At 35.4% G+C, this 19,692-nt stretch overlaps 1 protein-coding gene across 15 annotated transcripts in view; it reads left to right on the top strand.

The window, feature by feature from the left end:
- ESRRG (estrogen related receptor gamma) overlaps positions 1-18,517 on the top strand; it is a 643,587-nt gene extending 625,070 nt beyond the window's left edge. For all 15 annotated transcript variants that reach the window (XM_064383505.1, XM_064383507.1, XM_012459665.3 and 12 more), the window contains 2 exons: positions 2,543-2,812; positions 14,620-18,517. In XM_064383505.1, coding sequence (XP_064239575.1) covers positions 2,543-2,812; positions 14,620-14,864 — 515 coding nt within the window. In that variant the 3' untranslated portion in view covers positions 14,865-18,517. The remainder of the gene's footprint in view (positions 1-2,542; positions 2,813-14,619) is intronic.
- Positions 18,518-19,692: the final 1,175 nt, after the last annotated feature.

The following is a 19,692-nucleotide window of genomic DNA, read 5'->3' as shown; positions in this document are numbered from 1 at the left end:
GTTAATTTGTAAATCACAGGGACAAAGGGGGCCCGGTGCAACTTTAAAGTTTCCGTGCACGTAAATGTCGATAGCGTGCCTTCTCCATCATCAGCACTAAATTCACATTGATGCCTCTTTTCTTCTCCGTATTGATCCTTCCATGAGAACGTAGATTTGTATCTGTTAATTAATGCGTCCTGAAACAGCGTTTGTATTAATCAGGCAGATAAGAAAAATTGGATGCCTGCACCCCCCTGACAACCGTAAAAGTGCTGGCCCTGATAAAATCGTGGATGGACCGCAATAAAAAAGTTCCTCCTTCCACTCAATAAACTAATCATCCTGCTTTTAATTATTCGGCAGAAAGATGTGTGGAGATTGGAGAATGTGTAAATGTATTTACTAACAGCAGTGTCTGGGAGGGAGAATAGGGCTGTCACAGGAAGGTGCTGCAGGCTACACGCTCTGTCCATCTGCTGCTGCAGAAAAACTGCGGCTTGGGAGCATGAAAAGGAACGGGAAAACTCCGGCAAATTGAAAGGATGCATTCCTTTTCTGCTCATAACTTTCTAGATGATTTTTTGGTCTTTTAATTTACACAAGAAATTCCTACTTAGTATGTTTTCTTGAGGTAGATATTTGGATTCATACTTCACCTTTTTTCCTTGGAAGGGGATAGAAAAAAGAGCAGTGTGGTTTTCTGTTTATTGTGAATATAACACTGCTAAAATTAAAAGCACCTGGAGCCAAATCTATTTAGGTTAAATAATTTGTTTTCTCTGTTGAATCGCTGTTTAAAATGTTATCCTCTATTGTATCTCTAAGAGGATATTTATTAATTTAACCCCAAATGCAATGACAAAAACATGATAAGAAAAAAGACTTACACAACCAGTCCAAAAGAAATCCTGTCACATAACGTGTAAGCACCTTAATAAACAATGAAAGAAATGCATTTTTTAAATATGCCCTAAAGACTCCCTTAAGAAAAGCTTGACTCATCCCTTCTGATGATTTTATTAAGCGCTTATAATTAATGGTACAAATGGCAAACCACTAGTTTCCACCAATAGGTCAGGAAATCATTTCCTTTTCTTTACCGTGCTGCAGTTTCTAGTATCATATGGGATATGCACAATTTGATATGAATGAAAAGGACAGCAACAGTGACCATAAGCAGCAGCCTAAAAAGGTCGGGCATCAGTGGGTATTTATGATGTGGGTAGTAATGTCTAGAAAGGGAGCAAAAATAGATTTCTTAAGTTGCATTATTAAAAATGATCCTCCTTTTCTGTAGAATTACTGGTGGCAGGACGTTAAATGACGGTACCACTCTCCTCAGAAACCATGGGGTGGGGGGGTTACCCTTAGAAGTCTTAGGTATATACTTGGAAATAAAAGTGAAGTTTTAAGAAGCATTTGCTTTTTAGGACTTGGGAAAAGCATCTGATCATAGGTATTTTCACTTTAGAATACAGATCTAGTCTCTCTGACATAGAAATATACATCTTCACTCCTAAGTAGCCTCAATTGTACTGCTTCATCTTTCTCTATTGAACATTTTCTTTTTAACTTTTTTGCATATGTTTTCTCCAGCTCAGAAGGGACTTTAAATGTGCATGTGTGAATGCATTCCAGATTTGCAGAAAAGAATTGATCAGCTAGATAAGTCAGATAAAAATAACATATTAATAATACAGCACTTAATGAATTGCATGTTAAACTTAATGTTTAGGTAGGTGATATTTTATATTTCCCAAATGCAAAATTTAAGATACAATTTGTCTTGCTCAGGGTTAAAGAGCCAGTAGCTAATTGGAGCCAACATTTACATTCAGAATCTGACTCCTTTGCACCAAACCCTGCTACCTTTTTATTTATATTTAATTTTTTAAATATCTGGATCTTAATAACAATAGTGAATGGGGCTTTTCTATTTGGTGAGGAGGCCAGGCTGCTAAGTATTCCACTTTCTTTTATGCCAATTATCACTAATTTTAAAGGAAATTCATGTTAAATATCAGTGGGGGGAAATATCCAATCAAGAAAGCTCCCCTAGTTGTAACTCATTATCCATTATGCTTGTAACTATTAATATCATACAGAAATGTTCCATGGTGTGCTGAGCTCTGTGGCCTAAATTGTTTGTTTACCTTTGTTTTTTAGCTTTTTGTTTTTTACTTGCATTCTGTTTATCAATAGTAGTTTTTAGAGATAAGATAGACGACTTGCTATAAGATGTTCCTGAAGACTTCAACCAGAAATCAAGTATAAAAATTGCATGGTATTTTCTTCTCAAATGAAAGAAAACTACATCTCTATTATATTCCCCTAAGCTGTGTCTATAAAACTTACAGAAAATACCCACAAATTGATAAAGCTGGTTTGTGACTTTCACTTTGCTGTTTGCAAAGTGATCCAGGGAAAATTTTAAGAGCTTCTAATCAAAGCTCAGCATAATTTTGAGCAGTGATGCAGAAGCTGGCTACCATATGAAACTAATGTTGCATTATGAAATTATGGCTTTAAAGTAACTTGATCTGCCCATTTTTCCATGCAGGCTTCTCCACGCTGTCCCTGGCGGACCAGATGAGCCTTCTGCAGAGTGCTTGGATGGAAATTTTGATCCTTGGTGTCGTATACCGATCTCTTTCCTTTGAGGATGAACTTGTCTATGCAGACGATTATATAATGGATGAAGACCAGTCCAAATTAGCAGGCCTTCTTGATCTAAATAATGCTATCCTGCAGCTGGTAAAGAAATACAAGAGCATGAAGCTGGAGAAAGAAGAATTTGTCACCCTCAAAGCTATAGCTCTTGCTAATTCAGGTTGGCATATTGACATGGTCATTGTTATATTTTATTATATGTCAGTTTTATCCCTCTCCTTAACTTCTTTAGGGATTTGCTACACCTAGTTTGTAAATTTTGTATGAATCAGCAAAACTATAAAAATTATAATCAGTATCACTTTCTAGTGGAAAGTTAGAAATAGGAAAAATATACTTAAAAGGAATTAGTTTCATTTGACTTGCTTATTGAATGCTTTGAAACTTTTATCAACTAATGCATCTACTAATTTGAATCATAGCAAAGCAAAAGCTCCTGTAGGAATAGCATAAATGGACACTCCCGAGACAAAATTAGCTCCATTGTCTTTTACACATAAGTTAAAACAAACAAGGGAATTGGTACACACAAACCATTTTTTCCCTGAAAAACGCAAATTATGCAATTGGGAAAATATATTTCGTGTTGCTTTGAGTTTGGGTTATCAAAGATTACTATTTTCTTACATTCCGGAGTTCTTTAGAAGTCAAATTCTGCCTATGCAGTAAGGGTTAAGAATTACGGGAGTAACTGTTCTGAGCATTTGAACTGAAAGGTGCTAAAATAGAGAGCAACCTCTGATAAGTAAAAATCGTTGGTGCTTTGTTGTTTTTCCCTTCGTGCCTCTCTTAATGCTTTATTATGGTCTTAAGTCTTTTTTAGCATTTGCATAAAGTTCAGGATAGATCCCTCCTTAATGACGTGCCGATCATTAGATACCTGTGTGTCAATAACATGCTCTGATGCTATGTACCATTGACAGTCACACCGTGCCCCTCCATCTGCTTTTGTTTTGACCCTATCTTTGAACTTTATCTTGGTTGCCGGCCAGTAGTTTTCCCTTTAATTACAAGAAGGAAACTGTCGATAAAATCTGTTAAATGGGATGCAATGAGTGGCTTGAATGGGCGGACGGCTATTTGTTCAAATTCTGCAGCATTCAAGGTATTGACAGTTTGTTTTCTGGGGCCATATGTGACGATCAATCTCAGGCTGGGCTCAGCCGCGCTGAAAAATGAAAAACCAGATTGCTTTTGCTTACTTGTGGATGACGACTTTGTGATTTGGCGCGGTCCTAGTGAGATGAGACCTTCTGCCCAAATTGCCCCCATGAGAGCCAGGGACGCGTGACTGTTTTTAGAAATAATTTTTAATTGATTTTGTAATTAACAGTTCATCTACAATATTGATGCATGAATCCTTGGACTGATAGGAGGGAAATTGTTTTCAACAATGAAGTTGTACTTTCCTATTTGTCTTCATAATAGAGTTTAGCATTTCACAGTTTTAATTGTGAATATAACCCTCTTCCTCACACCATGCACCCCTCTTCTCCTGCTCTCCCGTGAAATTATAAAATATGATTCCCTATGACAAAGGACATTGTTATTATAAACCCTGAGGAACCCCCTGCCCTCCCTTTCCAGAAGATCAAAGTGAGAAATTTTCTGAGGATTTATTAGTTTGATTGGACTTCACTTTATAGCATCTCTCATAATTAGATGAAATATTTTATAACAAACAGTGGTTTGGGGAAGAATTTTTTCTTGGCAATCTTGAAACAATTCTAATTTAAAACATTTACTTGGTTGTTTTTAAAATGTACTAAGCCTGTGTTATATCTTTGATGTTTCAAATCGCTTTTTAAAATTATTAACTAACCATGAATGCTGAGCAATGCTAAAACTTTATCAACAAAATTGCTAAAATTGTATGATTTTAGATGTTGGATGTATACTTTATGGCTAAGTATTATAGAGTACATGAATTAATCAGTAGCAGCATTTCTGTCTCTGTTGCTTAGAAGTATAAGCATTAATATTTCTGATAGCTAAATGTCCTAATCCACATATTCTGCTTCTGGGAGAGGAAATGACTACCTCATAGCAGTGACTGATGATTAGAAAGCCATTAAATAACTGGTTTATTTACTTTTCATGTGTAAAGTCAGAAATAGTCAACAAGCTCTCCGTTTTTCTCTTATCATGGTAGTTGAGTAGCATTGCTTCTTTTCAAAAAACGTCTGTCCCAAAATGTTCTTACAGGTGATTCCATCATTCATTTAGCCCCTCAATACATGAAAAATCAATTGAATCAGAGTTCATACTAAAGAATAACTGATTAAGTGCGCTAAGTACTATTTTAATTTCTAAATTGTGCCACTTCTACTGTGTTGTGTAATTATGGCCTTTTCTTCGCCCATCTAACCTGCAAGCCCCATCATTTTAGTTTGGGGCAAACAACTCAGAAAGTAATTTTCTTTGATACTATTAATATGTTATTTATTCCATTTCTGACTGTTATTTGGAGCACAGCAATAAAGTTGTAGATCCAATATTGAATGTAGATTCGAACTTGCTTAGATCCAATGTGGTTTTCTTAAGCTGCCCATACACATATCAGTATAAAAATATCGTAATACTCTAGACACCCTAAATGGCTTCTGTTTTTTTGTGGTTTCTCTGTGTGTGTGTGTGTGTGTGTGTGTGTGTGTGTGTGTGTGTGTTAGAAATTCCAGATTAACATAAGTAACTTTTCGTGCAATAAAGAAAATCTATTTCAGTGTAATTTAGGTAGATATCCTAGCTTTTCCTGCATGGATGTAGATATAATAACCATTTTCTCCTTTATCTTAATTTTACCTTATTTTAAACATCTGTCTTTATTCAATAATTAATTATAAATGTTGTGCTTATGCTTGGAAAACAGGCATTTGGTTTCCTGATAATGGCTGTCATATTTTTTGTAGCTTTGTTTCTGTCATAAGTGAATTCAGGAATACTTGTAAGACCAGAACATCACTGGAAACTCTATCTTCATGTATATGACTGAAACAGCAATATGTCATGAACTATTATAATTCTGCAGTTTTCACGCTCACATCTTCTTTGAAAACCCTAAATAATAGTTCCAATTACTTTTGAAGATAAGAAACTTACAGGCTCATTTCAGCCATGTATTCTCTTATTTTTGAGTATTAACAAGCGCTTGGGTAATTATTGCATCCCTGATATATCTGTGGGATGGAAAACTCTATGTCACAATATTGTAATTCTTGGGACCCAGTTTTTTCATGCATATAACAAGAGGTTTGACTAATATCAAATTATTTCCAATTCTGGAATTCTATGATTCTATAATTAATTTCATCTCTGTATTAGAAAATATAGTAAAATATTTCTATAAGCACCTAGGTAAGATTATGTAATGGGATTTATTTCTCTTGATTGGATCTCTTGATTCTTATGTTAAGAATTTGTTTGTTTGAGATTATATACTGTGAGATTAAAAGCAGTTAAAGCTACTGAATCACTTTAGTCTGACCATTCTCTGTTGCTCAAGTCATAAGACCTTCAATCCCTAAAGCAACCACTCATATCCCAGCCTTTGTCACCCCTGCCCTATTCCAGCCTGAAGCCAGGTGAGCCCAATTCATTCAAGAATAAACATGTTTTGAGTTTTATTACTTCTACACATTATTTCCAGAATAATAGCACCTATTGATATTAAGCTACAAGTAATGATTTGGTAATCAATTTAAAATCATAAATAATAACAACCTTATGACAGCATTCTGTTCTTAAGGACAAATGGTTATGTATGCAGAGTTGTATAATTAATTCCAAGGTATAGAAAGTTTTTGATTGCTGTAGGATACTGGAATGGGCACCATATTTAATTAGGATATTTGGACCCTCAATATAGCTTTGGCTTAGTGTGTTTTTACTATCACTATTAGGGAAGCCTTTTTAGATGATATTGTTTTTGTAATAACCACCCAATGAAATAGTAATATCATCTGTTTAGGACATATATACACACATACATACATATACACACATATATACATATGTATACACACATTTATGCATATATAAGCATTGTGCCTAAAAAGAGGAATGTTTTCTACTCTCTAATTCCAAATTTCACCTCCTTTGGGAGTACGTGGCCTAAATATGTAACTGTTTTCTCATCTGTAAAATAAGGCAGGTGAATTAAATAATGTCTAATATCCTTTAAATGGCCTAAACATTTTAGATTACTTTGAAGAAAGGTGGCCAGTTTGGTTTGATACATGTATATATACATGCATATGTGTGTGTGTTGTGTGTGTGTGTATGTAAAGTAAAACAACTGGGCCTTAGCCAATTTTACAAAATTTTGACAATTTGTTGATTTGATGTTCTGGGGATAGTTTTAGCTGCTAGTCAAAGGAGAATCCTTTTTCAGAATCTTTCTGTAGACATTTCCTTTTTAAAGCTTCTAGGAACTCTCTTATTTGATTCCCACAACATACCTGTGCACTAGACATGCCCAATATATATTTACAGGTATGCAAAGAAAGCTGATAATCATGCATGGTTATTATGAGGCAGAAGGTGGGACCTTCTGTCTTTTGCTATCAATAAGCTATTTCTATTCCACAAATAATTATATACATGTTTTTAAAAGGATTAATGCAGAAGATTTCACCCATTACAATTTCATATCTGAGAGCCTAAATTAGTATTTTCAATTTGAGAATTTCCTGCCCACTTCCTTTATCTTGCCATCTTCTTGGCATTAGAGGACTATAAAACTACCCAGAAAAGTGACAACAGAATTGGACATGAAATGTTTACCAAGAAATTGTAACATTTTATGAGAAATGAATATATGTAAGCTTTGTGTGGCAGGTAGAACTTTGTTCCTAATTTTTACTCAGAACAAACCATAAGTAATAGTATTAGGTAAATAAGAAATCAAAATTACAACCTTCCATCTCCTACTTTACTTTTCTTTGATTTTTACTCAAGTTTGCCTTCATTGGGTTATTTTATTTAGAATAATATATTTTGGAAGTGAGCTTTAAAAATTTAATACAACCCTTAAATTTTAAACATATTACAGTATTGTAATTTTTAGGTTAAAAAAAAAATAAAAGCTGACTCTTAAATGTTTCATGTTCAATGGTTGCTCCGTCTTGGCATGGTTTAGGAAATATTTGCTGCAAATAGCTTCGGCCTTCCAATATTTACCTGGGTAAATACTTGGGTAGTATGTGTTCATTACCTGGGCAATAAGCACATAAAATACTCTGCAGTTGCTTATTTCCAGGGAATGATTATAGCATAACATTATTTTCATCTATATATTTTAATATAATGAGCTCTCTGTTACGAAAGATCATTAGCATGGTGCAGATCATCTATGATGTTGTAGAATGTTGAACTATTCACCACCCAAATAGATATCAACATTCACTTACCCAATACACTGTAATTGTCTTTATGACTTTTAGCAAAATGAGTTAGAAAGCCCTGGAAAAGTGTTTGGAAAGAGAGAAAAGATTTGGGTGGGGTGGGTGCGGTGAGAGAGAGAGAGAGAGAAAGAGAGAGAGAGAGAGAGAGAGAGAGAGGCGGTGGGGGGCGGGGGCTTTGAGTAATTATAGAAAAATAGAAAAGACCTATTGGGTAAATCCCATTTTGCAAAGTAAACATAACAAAATTAACAGTAATTTGGGATTTGTAAGGAAAGGCTGAAGGAAAGAAACTACAACCACGACCATGGAGGTTTTCTGTGGTTCAACATTTTATATAAATACAGTCAGAGTGATTTGTGTGGCTGATGTAAATGTTAAAGAAAGCTAGCTTTATAGCCACAGCAGGAAAGGAGGAAAACAGGCCTTCTAAAAAAACCTAAAGGTATCTTAATGGAGAGCTGTGAAACTGAAAATTCTATTATTGTCACCATGGTGAAGCAGAAAAATCAGAATTATTATTACTATTTTCAGTAATAAAATCATAAGATTTCTGGGATGGAACAAACCTAGATTTTTTTTTTATTCAGCTCCCTACTCGGTATCTGAAAAGCTTCCTTGATATTTCTGCTACCTGTTTCTACAGCCTCCACAGAATTCCACTTGATTCGTTACTTTCTAGAAGAGACCATTCCATCAGAAATTTCTTTCTTTTTATCTATCTCACCATTTTAATGCAAAAGAAAACACAAAAAAAAATTACACAAAAATATAGACCTTAATGAGTGTATGAGTTTCTCATGCTGCATTAACAAATGACCATAACTTGATGGCTTTAAATTACACATATTTTTTCCTACAGTTCTGGATGTCAAAAGTCAATCAGTTTCACTAGGCATAAGACAATATATGGACAGGGTTTCACTCCCTCTGGAGACTCTTGGGAAACATCTGTTTCCAGGCCTTTTCCAGCTCCAAGGGCGGAAGTCCTTGGCTCAGGGCACCTTCCTCCATCTTTAAAGCCAGGAGTGTAGCATTTTACCTCAGTGGTGACATTGCCGCCTTCTTCCTTTGCTTCCAAGGACACTTTTGTTTTCATTGAGGGCCCACCTGAATAATCTAGGATAATCTCCCTTACCAAGATCCTTAACTTAATCACATCTACAAAGTTCATTTTGCCATAGCAGGTGACATTCACAGGTACTAGAGATTAGGACCTGAATATCATCTTCATGGCCATTTTTCAGCCTACCACAATGAGTATATAGGCAAGATCAAGAATAAAACTTGCAATGTAACCCTGGAAAGCCCTTCAGGTGTCTTGTTCCTATCTCAGCCCCTTCCCTTCCCACAAAAGTAATAACTACCTTATCCTGAGTTTTATAGTCATCACTTCCTTTTACTATAGTTTTTAAAATAAATGTGCATACTTAGTTACTACACTTTAGTCTTGCTCATTTACTCATAAAAAATTATGGACGCATTTTTAAGTCTATACTCCAAAGTTCCTTCTTCATTTTTTCTTATAATTTATTAGTTGAAGATGCCAGGGCATTTGACCTACAGGGTTTTCCACTGTCTGGATTTTGAAGACTGCATAGTCTTGGAGAAGTTCATCATGTTTTTTCTGCCCTTTGCATTTTGTGCAAAATGGCAACTGGATCCATCTTATTTATTTGGCTGAGTCTCTTTTTGTAATGTTAGCAACTGTTGGCATTCGTTACCTAAGTTAATCAGTCACTGGGGGTTGAAAAATAGTGATTTGTAATTTTGTCTTTTTTTTCCTCTTTTCATTCAGCAGGTGGGATATGTATAAAATAACGCTTTCTCTTATCTCTTATTTGGCTATCAGTGATACAATTTGTTTAGGAAAGGTAGTATAAACGCTTCATTATTTCTCTTTATTTACTAGCTTTCTCTGAATAATTGGTGTCCTATATTAAAAAAAACTATCATAAACACATGTATTCAAACATGTTTAATGGATTTCAATCAATTGCAATTATAATCCTTTTGGAAGCTCAAATTGTCCCATTTTTGTCAGTGGGAACCTCTTCGGGTTGGCTTCTGAAATCTTATTTAATAACCTAGTAGTTGTAGATAATATCCTTTCTATTTGGTGTGACAAAATGTTCCATGTTCATTTTAAATATTTACTGACTGAAGCCTAGAATCAGATTACAGCCTGGGCACTTGAAGTACCTTCCAGGGTTGGCCTTTCTTCCCAGGCCAACATCATCTGTCTACATAAGTACAGAGCTGGGGATGCAGACACATAGACATCATTGTGGCACTGTGTGTGTGTGTGAATGTATGTATATTTTGGGAATACCTTGTCACCTAGTTTTTCTATAGATGTCCCTGAGTTTTTAGTTTTGCCATCTAGTTGCTCTGTTTTTTTAATGAGAACATTTGGAGAGGTTAAAAAAATTCCCACACTGGGGCCTGTAGGGGGGTGAGGGGTCCTAGAAGAGGGATAGCATTAGGAGAAATACCTAATGTAGATGATGGGTTGATGGGTGCAGCAAACCACCATGGCACACGTATGCCTATGTAACAAACCTGCGCATTCTGCACAGGTATCCCAGAACTTGAAGTATAATAAAAAAAATTCTACTATATATGTTAACTTAGAGTCAATTTGCAATGGCAATCCCCCAGTCTTCCTCAGTACCCAGCCAACTGCTACCTGAAGAACCACTCTGTTAGGTGCCATGTATATTGCATATGGAAATTCAAAGATACAAATTCTTTCATAGAAATAGACCTTTTCCCAATTCTCTATTCTTTCCATCACATTCTATTTCATTCATTCAGTGATTGGAGAGAGTCCCATTCATCCTTCCCTTACTACCCATCTTTAGGTAGGCAGTTTACAAACAAAATCAAGTCCTGTGCTTCACAGAAAAGTTTACACTGACGGTTTATGTTATATACTAGGCTTGACTCTGAATATACTGTGTCTGTATCTAATATTCAATTCCATACTCAAAATGAGATTTGGCACCATTAAGAAAGTATTGCCAAGAATGGTCTAAAAGTCCTGAAGAAAGTTCCCAAGTAGGACTTAGGTATTTTGGAGTAGCTACGCCTGTGCCCCCAGTGATTAATATTTTTTATCATTGAGAAGACAGTGTTTTATTCTAGGGAGGATATAAAAATAAAACTTTTTCAGTGGCTCTAAGTCTTACTAAATTTACAGCTGTAAGGATGATGATATTTAGCCATCTTTCCAAAGTAAATGATCGGAACTAGACACATTCCTTTAGGATCCCTTTCACAGAGTAAAATATTGGATGTTATAAGGTTCTATTTTATTATTAGGTGTTGAGACTTAATATATAGGCCATTATATGTGTTGTCTATATGTAATCAGAATAAAAAATACATATATCATTTATTCAGCACCTATGAATGTGAATGTGGCCTCATTTTACCTCCCCAAACCCTAGAAGAGAGGTGGCACTGGTAATGCATGTCAGTCTCAGGTTTAAATTCAGTCATATACACTCTGGTCATCTTTTGAAATCTTGATTCTTTTAGAATAGTATTTGTTTGTCTTATTGTCTAATGCAGTAGTTCTCAATCCTGGCTTGGCAGTAGAACTACCTAGATTTTTTAGCAATGCTGATATCCTAGTTCTGGTCTCTGACTTACTAGACTTGGGGCCAGTATCCAAGTTTTTTTAAGACCTCACCCAGTGTTTCTAATATGTAGCCTAATCCTGTCTAGTTAGTTCATAAACTCATGATTTCTATTAAGTTTAGCTGGTTCCCATTAGCACAAACACTAGGACTATTTCCTTTAAAGCCTAGTTAAAAAGAAACTAGCACAAACAATGAAAACTAAATAATTACATACATTAATACCAGTTCTATTGAGCCTGGTGCCAACATGTAAATTTAACCAAAAGAACAAAACAGAGATGAAAACCACAGATCCAGAACTTGAACTAGGATCCCTAATGGAGATTAATATTTTCTTCAGCAGTCTGCCAGCTGAATCATTGTCTAATTAAATAGTTCAGATTTAGTGAGTTTGCATTTAAAGTATTAGCAGATCTGAGAATGGGTAAAGCTAAAATGAGTTAGAATCTTTTCTGCAAATGGGAAGTTAAATTATCATAGTAATTTGATTAAATCATTTTTAAATCTCTCATGCTAAATCACAGCCTTTAAAGAATAGTTTGAAGTCTTAATTGCTGTTTGTGAGCATATCTCTCTGCTATTTGTTCTCGCCTCATTTCCCGTGACATCCTATAATATATCTCCTGCTGGGCAAGAGTAGTGGGAAAAGCAAGACTAGGGGTAGGGCCAAGGTAACTGTGTAGCTGACTTCAAGCATTTAAAGATATGCCATGTAGGAAAAGGAAGTTTATCCTGTATTGTTCTTACTAGAACAGGACCACAGGATAGAATTTGGAGACATATTTAGGAAAATTTTTAGAAGACAATAATTAGTTTTGCCTGTTGTCAAGGAGAATCTACATAATTAATATATGCCTGGCAATGTCTTCATTAGGAATGTTATAAAGATGGCTGATGAAGATGGGAGTTTGTATGGGATGTGTTCAGAGAACAGTTCATCTCATTTTTTAAGGGAATGCATGTTTAGTGTTCTGTATTCTAGAAGCATGACTGATTTGAAGAATCCTGAATTTATACCTGAGTCTGACATGTATTACCAGTGCCACCTGTCTTCTAGGGTTTGGGGAGGTAAAATGAGACCATGTCCACCTGAAATAGGTGCTAAATAACTGGTAAATGTATTATTTTTATTCTGGTGTGTTTTTGGTCTAGTTGGAAAATAGTTATTTCAAGGTTGACTTTTCACTGCAGTGTGTAATTCCCATTTTCTCCTTCCATCTATTCCCGTTTTCCTGTAGAGAGCTAATCATTAGACTCCGGATAAGTTGGGAAAGTCCAACTCATCTCTGTTCCCTTATGCACAAGGTCCTTATTACAGTCTTTTGTCTACCTAAAGACTCACCATAGTGTTTCCCCATGCCTCCCATTTTTCTTTCAGGTAGCAATAAAGTGCAAACATAGAAAGAATATCAGAGCATGTTGCCATCATCTCTATGACTGTTTTTTCTGTCCCTAACTTTACCAACTCTTAGACAACTTTAGGAATTATGTTTGTTTCTAAGAGCACTATAGGAGGTGGATGAGATCGCCATGCTGAGAGGAACCAGACTGGAGAGAAGCTGGGTAGAAACAATCCACAGGGAAAGGCCAGGCGTATGTTGGGGAGTGACTTGAGTCCTGCTCCAGGGCACCACTATCAACACTATTTCTCACTTGGAAAAATTCCCTCTTTTTTGCTCTGCCAGGCAGAAATTGAGTGTTGAGCAATAAGCAACTTTATTCCAGATTATTCAAAAATTTTTTAAGGAGTTGTCATTAAACTACCTATTGTTAATAGTGGTCAGTTCACCAATGATGTGGTGCAATGATTCAAAATGCCAATGTAAAGGGAAAAAAAGAACACTAAATAAAATACAAATAAATTTTTAAGATATATTCCTAGTTATATCCATCTATCTTTTAATTACTTTGCCGTATTTCTTATTATATGTTTAGCCACTTGATTTTAAATTACATTCCCTCTTTTTGTTCATGTGATCTATGTTTGAATTGTATGAAAGATTAGGCTAACTACATATATCTTAGAGCTCAGCATTCTCAGAGAACTAGAATTATTAAACATGAAGAATCCCCCAAAGACTCCATTATGTGTAATTAACAGATAAACTGTCATCAGAATCAATAAAACGTGCTAAATGATTCAAACTTGTATATAATTAAGTGTCTGCTTTAGAGCTGGAGCTGTAACTTTTATTTTTTCCCCACATCTCACATTTCTCACAAGAATAATTGTGGCAACCTTGTTAACCCTTTCTTTGCTTGATTGAATTAGATTTTCAAATTTGTCATTTAAGGGCAAAGTTCACCTTTACAAATGTGAAAAATATTTCAGAACTCAGTGATCTGAAGATACCATTTGTTTTTAATCAGGGAAGCAGACTATGTCAGGATGCTTTAATGAACTCATACTAGAACATTAAATATCTTAAAAGGATAAATAATTTATTGTGATTTCTGTATAGCGCTAGATTCCACGTATTCACATGGAGCTCTTAGGATCTTAGTCATCAACTTTTTTCTCCTTTTTGGGAAATATTGGCTTTTTGCAAGCAATATCAGAATTTTAAACAGGCTTCCCCTACATAGCACTAAGAATAATACTTTTAATAGATGGCCTTCCATGGTTGTTTGCTGAGTGAATGAATATATACCTGGATGAGTCAATGAATAAAATAGTCAATATTATAATATGTTAGAAGAAAGCCTTCTCTTGCTCAGCCTGAGGAGGAAAAATACACATTTTAAATAATTAATCTTTTCTAATAATTCCCATCTTCCAAGTTAGTATTTGAAATTATGTAAGGAAATGTAGAAATAGATTGTAGAAATGTGAGAAGTTCAAAAATAACCAATTTTATAACTCTAGTCTATATAGGTTTGTTATTAATATGATGACTTATATCTTTTGCTTCATTGCACAGACTCCATGCACATAGAAGATGTTGAAGCCGTTCAAAAGCTTCAGGATGTCTTACATGAGGCGCTACAGGATTATGAAGCTGGCCAGCACATGGAAGACCCTCGTCGAGCTGGCAAGATGCTGATGACACTGCCACTCCTGAGGCAGACCTCTACCAAGGCCGTGCAGCATTTCTACAACATCAAACTAGAAGGCAAAGTCCCCATGCACAAACTTTTTTTGGAAATGCTGGAGGCCAAGGTCTGACTAAAAGCTCCCTGGGCCTTCCCATCCTGCACGTTGAAAAAGGGAAAATAAACCCAAGAGTGACGTCGAAGAAACTTAGAGTTTAGTTAACAACATCAAAAATCAACAGACTGCACCGATAATTTAGCAGCAAGACTACGAAGCAGCTTTCAGATTCCTCCGTAGCTTCCTGATGAGTTTCTTTCTACTTTCCTCTATCAACTTTTCTCTTTCTTCCCACATTTATCTTCCTCTTTGGTCTTTCTCTTTCTTCTTCCCCCCTCCATTATTTCTTGGCTTCTTTCGTTCCTAGTTCCCATCTCCTTTCTTTTCTTTTCATCCGCCTGCCTGCCTTCCTTCTTTTCTTTGCCTACTCTCTCCCCTCTTTCCTCATCCTCCCACTTTGTTCTAAATTTTAAATAGCTTTAGTTGTAAAAAAAAAAATTCCCTCCTTCCCTTTCCTTTCCTCTTTCTTTTTCTTTCTTCCTGACCTTCTTTCTATTCTTTCTTTTTCTTCCTTCTGCTGCTGAACTTTTAAAAGAGGTCTCTAACTGAAGAGAGATGGAAGCCAGCCCTGCCAAAGGATGGAGATCCATATTATGGATGCCAGTGAACTTATTGTGAACCATACCGTCCCCAATGACTAAGGAATCAAAGAAAGAGAACCAACATACCTAAAAGTACAGTGCAACATATACGAATTGACTGAGTGCAGTATTAGATTTCATGGGAGCAGCCTCTAATTAGACAACTTAAGCAACGTTGCATCGGCTGCTTCTTATCATTGCTTTTCCATCTAGATCAGTTACAGCCATTTGATTCCTTAATTGTTTTTTCAAGTCTTCCAGGTATTTGTTAGTTTAGCTACTATGTAACTTTTTCAGGGAATAGTTTAAGCTTTATTCATTCATGCAATACTAAAGAGAAATAAGAATACTGCAATTTTGTGCTGGCTTTGAACAATTATGAACAATAATGAAGGACAAATGAATCCTGAAGGAAGATTTTTAAAAATGTTTTGTTTCTTCTTACAAATGGAGATTTTTTTGTACCAGCTTTACCACTTTTCAGCCATTTATTAATATGGGAATTTAACTTACTCAAGCAATAGTTGAAGGGAAGGTGCATATTATCACGGATGCAATTTATGTTGTGTGCCAGTCTGGTCCCAAACATCAATTTCTTAACATGAGCTCCAGTTTACCTAAATGTTCACTGACACAAAGGATTAGATTACACCTACAGTGACTCTGAGTAGTCACATATATAAGCACTGCACATGGGCTATAGATCCGTAGAATTATCAGGAGTGCACCTCTGTACTTGGGAGGTACAGTTGCCATATGATTTCTAGCTGCCACGGCAGTTAGGAATGAGATACTGCCTGTTTGCAAAGTTACAGACCTTGTCTCAGAAGGAGCTGTGAGCCAGTATTCATTTAAGAGGCAATAAGGCAAATGCCAGAATTAAAAAAAAAAAAAATCATCAAAGACAGCAAACGCCTGACCAAATTCTAAAATTGAATCCTTGTAAGTTTATTCATTTAGGAATCTTTGTTTAAATTAATCTGCAGTTTTTACCAAGAGCTAAGCCAATATATGTGCTTTTCAACCAGTATTGTCACAGCATGAAAGTCAGTCAGGTTCCAGACTGTTAAGAGGTGTAATCTAATGAAGAAATCAATTAGATGCCCCGAAATCTACAGTCGCTGAATAACCAATAAACAGTAACCTCCATCAAATGCTATACCAATGGACCAGTGTTAGTAGCTGCTCCCTGTACTATGTGAACAGTCTTATTCTATGTACACAGATGTAATTAAAATTGTAATCCTAACAAACAAAAGAAATGTAGTTCAGCTTTTCAATGTTTCATGTTTGCTGTGCTTTTCTGAATTTTATGTTGCATTCAAAGACTGTTGTCTTGTTCTTGTGGTGTTTGGATTCTTGTGGTGTGTGCTTTTAGACACAGGGTAGAATTAGAGACAATATTGGATGTACAATTCCTCAGGAGACTACAGTAGTATATTCTATTCCTTACCAGTAATAAGGTTCTTCCTAATAATAATTAAGAGATTGAAACTCCAAACAAGTATTCATTATGAACAGATACACATCAAAATCATAATATTTTCAAAACAAGGAATAATTTCTCTAATGGTTTATTATAGAATACCAATGTATAGCTTAGAAATAAAACTTTGAATATTTCAAGAATATAGATAAGTCTAATTTTTAAATGCTGTATATATGGCTTTCACTCAATCATCTCTCAGATGTTGTTATTAACTCGCTCTGTGTTGTTGCAAAACTTTTTGGTGCAGATTCGTTTCCAAAACTATTGCTACTTTGTGTGCTTTAAACAAAATACCTTGGGTTGATGAAACATCAACCCAGTGCTAGGAATACTGTGTATCTATCATTAGCTATATGGGACTATATTGTAGATTGTGGTTTCTCAGTAGAGAAGTGACTGTAGTGTGATTCTAGATAAATCATCATTAGCAATTCATTCAGATGGTCAATAACTTGAAATTTATAGCTGTGATAGGAGTTCAGAAATTGGCACATCCCTTTAAAAATAACAACAGAAAATACAACTCCTGGGAAAAAAGGTGCTGATTCTATAAGATTATTTATATATGTAAGTGTTTAAAAAGATTATTTTCCAGAAAGTTTGTGCAGGGTTTAAGTTGCTACTATTCAACTACACTATATATAAATAAAATATATACAATATATACATTATTTTCACTGTATCACATTAAAGTACTTGGGCTTCAGAAGTCAGAGCCAACCAACTGAAAACATGAGATGGAGATTGTTCAAAAAACGAGATACAACTTTTTAAGTTTTCAGTTTAAGTAACTCTCAGCATTACAAAAGACTAAGTATCTCACAAATAGGAAATAAAACTAAAACGTAGATTTAAAAGAACTGCACGGGCTTTAGGGTAAATGCTCATCTTAAACCTCACTAGAGAGAAGTCTTTTCAAGTTTCAAGCAAGACCATTTACTTAATGTGACGTTTTGGAAAGTTATAAAGGTGTATGTTTTAGCCATATGATTTTAATTTTAATTTTGCTTCTTTTAGGTTTGTTCTTATTTAAAGCAATATGATTGTGTGACTCCTTGTAGTTACACTTGTGTTTCAATCAGATCAGATTGTTGTATTTATTCCACTATTTTGCATTTAAATGATAACATAAAAGATATAAAAAATTTAAAACTGCTATTTTTCTTATAGAAGAGAAAATGGGTGTTGGTGATTGTATTTTAATTATTTAAGCGTCTCTGTTTACCTGCCTAGGAAAACATTTTATGGCAGTCTTATGTGCAAAGATCGTAAAAGGACAAAAAATTTAAACTGCTTATAATAATCCAGGAGTTGCATTATAGCCAGTAGTAAAAATAATAATAATAAAACCATGTCTATAGCTGTAGATGGGCTTCACATCTGTAAAGCAATCAATTGTATATTTTTGTGATGTGTACCATACTGTGTGCTCCAGCAAATGTCCATTTGTGTAAATGTATTTATTTTATATTGTATATATTGTTAAATGCAAAAAGGAGATATGATTCTGTAACTCCAATCAGTTCAGATGTGTAACTCAAATTATTATGCCTTTCAGGATGATGGTAGAGCAATATTAAACAAGCTTCCACTTTTGACTGCTCTTTTGTATTGTGTTTCTTTTTTTCCCCCACTAAGGAACCAAATCAATAAACACTGCCCTTTGTTGCTTCCATTCAAAGAGTATCTCCGAGTACCTGTTCCCTAAAAATAAAGTCAGAGTTTAAATAAGTGCTATATAAAGGCTTGTCAGAATGAATTCTAGGGTGCCAAGAGACATTTTGCATATTTAAGAGTATGCAAAGTGTCTCATGGCACATTAGAATTCATTCTGACAAGCCTTTATATAGCTCTTATTTAATCTTAAAGCATCTCCACATCATCCTGCATTACTCAGAATCATCGCCTCTATGTCAATGTCATAACAGAAAACTCTCCCCCTATTTTAAGATCATATTAAAACCTGCTAGAGATACCCATTATTTCCCTCTATCAACAATTAAATCATGCGCTTGCTCCGAGCTCTTCGGCAAGTTGCAGGCTGTGTGGAGCAGCAGTGGAGTTGCTGACCAGATTTCCTTAATGGGAAGTCCACAAGCAGAGCTTAGAGATCCGTGTGAATTAGGAGCAGGAGCTGTCTTCGAATTCAAGAGGGTTAAACAGCACTGCTGACAGCAAATGGCCTCCTCTTGCCGTTTACACTCAGAGAGGTTACAGCCCTTGCTGCGCAGGGTCAAGTTGCAGCTTCCACTGGACCCTCCTGGAGCCATCACGGAAGTGCTAATATGTGCTTTCTTGGCTTCTCTGCCTATCTTGAGGGTGTTTTGTCATTGTGTTTGCCCACCACATTTCTCACCTTTCAGAGGTGGTTGGTTCTCTGGAGAAGCAAGCTGATGACACAAAGGCCACTAAACTGAATTGGTTGTAGGGGCATGAGATTACCTAAATCACTGAGATGCACTAGCTACCAAGATAGCTCAGTACTGTGTTTTTTATATTTTAATGTCATTTGAGTGGCAACAGTTCAACCTAAAATCTGACATGTTTTACTTTTGATATTTTTTAAGTGCTTGGGTGGGACTGAAACAATACAAGATACAAATCTAAAAGGAAAAATCATGTCTAATCTTCCAGTGAGGTCCTCATTGTAAAATATGCTACACACACACACACACACACACACACACACACACACTTTTAAGAATTCCTATTAGAATTTTCTTGCTGTTCCTATAATTTAGAATTATTACAGGACAACTTTTCTGGTACTGAC

Source organism: Aotus nancymaae, unplaced genomic scaffold, assembly GCF_030222135.1.
Source record: "Aotus nancymaae isolate 86718 unplaced genomic scaffold, 86718_ANA_hifiasm-v0.15.2.pri h1tg000032l_0, whole genome shotgun sequence".
NCBI lineage: Eukaryota > Metazoa > Chordata > Mammalia > Primates > Aotidae > Aotus > Aotus nancymaae.
Note: the sequence above shows the minus strand (reverse complement) of the source record. Positions and strands in the feature narration are given on the sequence as shown.